The 5,880-nt window shown below is 40.2% G+C and overlaps 1 protein-coding gene across 6 annotated transcripts in view; it reads right to left on the reverse strand.

Moving 5' to 3' along the window:
- Nucleotides 1-1,405: 1,405 nt before the first annotated feature.
- Nucleotides 1,406-5,880, reverse strand: part of LOC103475748 (glutamate receptor 3) — a 97,421-nt gene continuing 92,946 nt past the window's right edge. For 5 of the 6 annotated variants that reach the window (XM_008427595.2, XM_008427594.2, XM_008427593.2 and 2 more), the window contains 2 exons: nt 3,686-3,934; nt 1,406-2,856 (listed from right to left, as the gene is read on the reverse strand). In XM_008427595.2, the coding sequence (XP_008425817.1) occupies nt 3,689-3,934 (246 nt within the window). In that variant the 3' untranslated portion in view covers nt 1,406-2,856; nt 3,686-3,688. Of the gene's footprint in view, nt 2,857-3,685; nt 3,935-5,880 lie in introns of those variants that run through there. The other variant, XM_008427599.2, reaches the window with a different exon arrangement.

Below are 5,880 nucleotides of genomic sequence, written 5' to 3' on the forward strand. Positions count from 1 at the left end.
CACTGTGTCTGTCCTTTTTTTTTCTGTGCAAGAATGAAAGCTGTGGATTAGAGAAGTTTGATAATCAGCATGAATGTTCAGCCAGACAGGCTCAGTTTACATTTGACTAATTAACTGAAGAAGCCCAACAGTAATGATGTCTGAGTCTGACTTTTAGAGCATTGACATTAAACCTTGCTTTACTAAAAAAAAAAAAAAAAAAAAATGATTGAACTTTATAAATAAGAGTAAATATTTCTTGACGGTTCAGTTTAGTTTACATGTTTTCCTTTTACCATCGTTTAACTTTTTATGTGGTTTCTATTGGTGACTACTTGCCTTAAATTATTTCTAATCTGAAATAAATCCAAAACATTTTCTATACACTGCACATTCGCCACCACTAATATTTGTTCAATAGCGACTTGTATTAGTGCCACAAGCAACAGGCAAAATTCTTGTAGAGTTCCTTATAGCTGGTTTGTTTCCTGCTGCTGAACTGGCTTTTAAACATAAATGGTTAAGTTTTTGTTTTTTTTCCTCTCCTTTTAACAAGCTGTGAGTTGGAGACGCTCTGAAAGCTTCGTAAAACCCTGTTTGCTGCAGATTTGTTTGGATCTTTATCAATATGAAACAAGTGTATTCAAGATTTAACCATCTGGAAATAGTTTATTGCTGCGTCCCGCTGTTGGACCCTCATTGTGATGCTGCCACCACCATGTTTGACAGTGATCCCCTTTCGACGCTTCACTTTTATTTGTCCAACATCATTTCTTGTGACCAGATTGTGGCTCAATCAGGGCGATTCTGTCTCGGTCCGCATTGATCTACAGCTGGATTCGCTTTGTAGTCGCACTGGTGTTGCTGCAGTTTCCACTTCATGAGAAACATGAGCCCAGGCTCCGTCACCCGAGGGCAACAATTTGGGACGCATAAAGTTTGAACATAATCGGATGTTTGATGTCAAACATGCATCTAAACTCAGAGTCGTCTAAAGCGGTTAAGAGTGGGAACTAAACACACTGTCGGGTCGATGCCAGATAATTAAAACACTTTAAATGAAGCAGGAACCTTGTTGATGTCTGTAAGAAACATATGTTTGGGGTGTAGTTTGATTAGAAACATTCAACCAGTCATTAGTTTGGCTGTATTTTTATGTTTGATGAAAGCTTTTAAACTTTGTGCAAACTGGGGGGAAAAAAATCCACAAGTACAGCATCAAAACCTTCAAATAAACCATCGAAAGCCCAAATTTAAGAAATAGTCCCAGCAGATGAGTTCACGTTGCAGGATGATGCACTCTCATTCTGCTTCCTTCAAGTTTCTTTTGTGTTTAGAGCAATTCCTCGACCTCAATAACATACACCTATTAAAACACGTCAAGATTTGTAGTTTTAGAAAAGCAGCAGAAGAAAAATCCCAAAGCTGAATATAAATCTTCTTTTATTAAGGAAATGTAATAAAATCCTTTGTACAGGACCTCTACACAGAGGTTTGTTGTGTCCATACATGCAACTCTCATGGTTGAGGTATCAATAAATTAACCCAAAAATAACCCTTCCCTAAAATCAAACTGGAATAAAAGTCATTTTAGAGCCGACTAAACCGGGGTCCGTTTGGAGTTGCTATTTGATTAAACTACCACCAAATTCACATGCACTTTATGAAAAGGATGAGAAAGAGCTATCAAACAAGTGTAGGCGCAAATGGTTTGTAATGTCAGCCTCTTCCCTACGGACTGCAGAGAGTTTTAGTCGTACAAATGTTGGATTCGTCGCGCGGCCTCTGCGAAACGCACAGGAAGCTCGTCACGACCAAAAGAAGCTACGTCACACCGCCGTTTACCAAAACCGTTCGATGAAACCGCACCTATACGAGAGCAGTGCTGACGTGTGTACAGAGTGTAAACCATGAGCTCTTTAAAAATCGACTTTAATGCTCTGTTACGTAAAACGGGGTCTTTTTCTTCTTCTTTTCCTCCAAAGAGTTGGGAATTGTCTCGATCTCAGTAACGCGGCGCCAAGTTGAAAACAAGCCGACCTCTTAAGTAGAAATCCCCCCCTCCCCCCAAAAAAGTGGCAGTTTTAAAGAAATGACATACTTGATTTAAAACAAGCATCCAAGTAAATACAGAGTAGGTTGAATGTCCGGCAGGCTATGAAACAAACATCATCCCAGCTGTTTCAGATGTACACAAGCATGACGTGTTGAAGTTGCAGTAAAAACAAAAACTGGTAGAAAATGCTGCCAGTTCAACTGATCCTTAACCTTATTATTGTTACTGATGCTTGTCCTAAATGTTCTGACACTGGAAATATCCTTATAATAACACAAGAAAAGGACTTTACCTCACTAAACATAACATTTATCCAACTTAAGGTTTCACCACAAAAATATCTCTTTAAAGGATTTAAATTACTTAAGTACCTCAGGGATTTCATTGCAAACCATGGCTTTTTTTTTTTTTTGTCGTCTTCAAAATATAAAACAGTAATTACATCAGTCCATCTACATGAAGCCGTTTCTTATCCAATCGCCGCCATTTTTTTTTTTTTTTTGTTCTGTGTTTTATCAAGTTGATTTAATTTGATCTGCATTGCCATGACGCCAAAATGCTCCTTAAGGCACTACAAGAGGCAATTCCCATGTTCCCGCAAACAGAAGTCCAGATGCGTGTGATTGCCCTCTGTTAGTGTGACGGTTCATAACCCCAAATGAGCACTTGTTGACTTATTGGCTTGAGTCCAAGCTGATGATGAGGAAGGCGTCGCTTCCAGGATTGCCCACCTTCGAGGGGTGGAGGGTTGTCGGGGTCATGGGTCACGTGTCGGAGTGGCTCTTTCTATCCTTTATGCACCAGTGGGGTTTAAGAATCACCTGCGAAACAGAAAAACCACGCAGATCAATTTGAGCGCCTCTGATTCCCAGCTGCTCGAATTTGGAGGGATGATCTTTTCGATTTAGTTGAGAGGCGACAAATCAAGGAAAATAGTCTAAAAGTGGTCAGTGTCAGCTGTTGTCCATTAGTATTACACTGGAAAATGCTGAAATCTTCTAATTAAAAGTGACCAGTTGGTATTTCTATTACTAGCAGACAAAACAGGTCAGATCTGACCTATATATTGTTTCATATCAGGATTTTAAACCGGAGCTGTTTAGAGGCAAGAGAAGAACAAATGCCCACATTTCATTAAATGACATTAGAACTTCTCACAATGTATATGACGGAGAAACATCATTGCAGAGAGACAAGAAAGACAAAGATAATTCTGTTATATTCTATTTTTACTAATCAACTTAAGGACCCACAGACACTGAGAGCAAAGGAATCTGTGTTTAATGTTCAGATTTTTCTAGCAAAAAGGCTAATCTAAGTTTGTGGCAATGCACGCTAGATAAATATTTTCTTCTTAAATATTAGGAAAACTGTAAAGTCTGGAAAAGTGTGGAATTTCCCCACTGGGAAATACAGCAGAGGAACACAACATCATTCTGTGAGAGCGCTTTTCATCTGGTCGTAATTAATGGGAGAATAAATGAACCTTGATACGGGACTCTCTCTGGAAGAAACACCAAATCTGTTAGATCCTGTAAAAAGTTTGAAAGTGTGTCTGGAAACATTTCTCCAGAGTTGCACGTTCCAACTGATCTATCGGAAAGAAACCCACCGGTGGCGGTGAATGTGAGAAACGGACGCGAGACCTACCCCTTAGATTTTCACGCTCTCCGTCCCGTAGACGTTGTAGCCTTCACGGTATGTGGCAAAATTCTGGGCGTTTGCTGGAGGGGCTGGCTTAAAGTTTTGGGCGTTCTTCGCCAGCTTGAGTTTTTTTGTTTCCTGCCGTGACTTATAGCAGAACTCTATCAAAGCAACGGTCATAGCCAAGCCGAGCCCTCCGACCAGAATATAGAAGACGCCTGCCACGTTGCTCAGGCTCAATGCACTTGTCTTGTCCTGGGGGAGGTACAGACCACCATTAAGGGGTTTTAAACGGACATTGAGAGGCACAAAACCAACATGAACACGGCTACTCTATCACTAGCACTTACTCTGAGGAGGTCGCTAACTGTGTGTATAGACATCCTAAAGTATAACTGCCTAATCTGACTAAACACAGTACATGTACAGACCTCCTCCTCTTAATCGATCTAAAAAAGAAAAAAAAAATCCCTGAGAAGGTGAATGTAGAGAGACTTGTCGACTATCCTGCTTTGTGGTCTCTTTACGAGGCCACACATAGAGGAAGGCGGTCGTGGTCGTACAGGTCTACAGATTAGCTTCAGTTCACTACCATAGCTGCTGAGCTCAACCTTGACAACACTGCATCTGTACAGTCAGAGTAGCAAGCTGTAAAAAAGGGGAACTGAACCATTTTGCTGCTTTTAAAAGCCAAACAGTAAGATTGAAATTCATTTCTGCAAGCGTCACCATTTGCATTAAAACCCAATGGAACGGCTCCAAAACCAGTTAAATCTGCTTTTATGTGGTAAAAGTCAGATTACTTTTGTACGCAAACTAGTTGTTTTATAATTGAAAATGCATAAAAAATGTTTGTTACTCTGACAAACATCATACGCCACTTTATGACCATTAAATACCCCCCTGGCCACTTACTTGCTATTTAAGGGTCACTTTGGTTTTGTCAGGGCAACAATGGCTTTTTCTGTGCTCAAAAACAAGGGCAGCTGCACAAAATGCAGAAAAGGTTAAGAATTTAACTTATTTTTTTCTTTTTCAATAACATAATGATTGTTGAAAATAGCTTGAAGAAATTTTTAGCAACATATCAAAAAGAAGAGACAGGAGGCTAAAAAATAGTCCTTCATTTCACAAACTGAGTGTTATCAGAGTAACAAAATTGCTGCCATTCTTCCTGATTTATTCATAAATACCAGAGGCAGCTCAGTGAAGCATTACTGTACAAATACGCATGAGGTTGCATTGCAGAACTATTTTTGGTGACAATCGTGTCATTGGCAAAGGACCAATCCAAATAACTGGAATCAGGCCTTTCAGTCCCTCCCAGGTTGATAAAATCCAGCATCTAGATATGCAGGCTAATTCTACAAGCATTTGGGAACAGATGGGCTGTTCTCTGGAGTTCAGTAAATCCCAACATGGTAGTCTAATTGGATGTGCAATTAGGGCTTTAGTGAAATTTCCTCACTTCGCGACAGTCAGAAGTCAACTGCTAGTGGGAATATAACATGGCTGAAGTGATTAGAATTGAGGTCCACTACTTTCTGCAAAGCTGCAGCATTCGCACTCCACGTGGCCTTTGGATTGGCTCAAGAAGATCATGGACCAACAGCTGCATCCAAACTTGGTCTACATCCAAGTGCAAAGCAAAGAGTCGTGTCAGTGGGTGGATGACATCTGTGGCTTTTTGGATGCTGTGTAAATGTCCATTTACAGTTTCCAACGAAAAATGTCTCCCAATACATTTTGGAGAGTTTTAGGCTAGCTTAGGGGGGAATAGTTTGGAGATGGTCTCTTCCTCTTCCAAAACAACTAAGTTTCAGTCAACTAGGCAAGGTCCATAAAGACATAAATGAGTGAGGATTTTATGAAAGAACTTGATTTGAGTCCTGACACTAACCCAACAGAACACCAAGAAGAAGTAGTGGAGATCTTGGGCCAGGCCTTTTTGTCCAACATCGGTGTTTGATCTCCCTTTTGCACTTTTGAAAGAATGGTTAAAGCGACATTCTCTCACCTAACGTTTTACCTGCCTGAGCTGGAGTGATATGAACCCACGTTCTTGTTTCGTGGAGTGTTTTAGTTGTGATCTTTTCACACACAAACTACCCCAGATATAAAAATCTCACCACTGCTTAGAGGAATTTTTTTCCCCCGCTAGATTCCAAAGATACAATAATCCAAAAGAAAATGTGCCAAAA

Source organism: Poecilia reticulata, linkage group LG14 (assembly GCF_000633615.1).
Source record: "Poecilia reticulata strain Guanapo linkage group LG14, Guppy_female_1.0+MT, whole genome shotgun sequence".
Taxonomy (NCBI): Eukaryota; Metazoa; Chordata; class Actinopteri; order Cyprinodontiformes; family Poeciliidae; genus Poecilia; species Poecilia reticulata.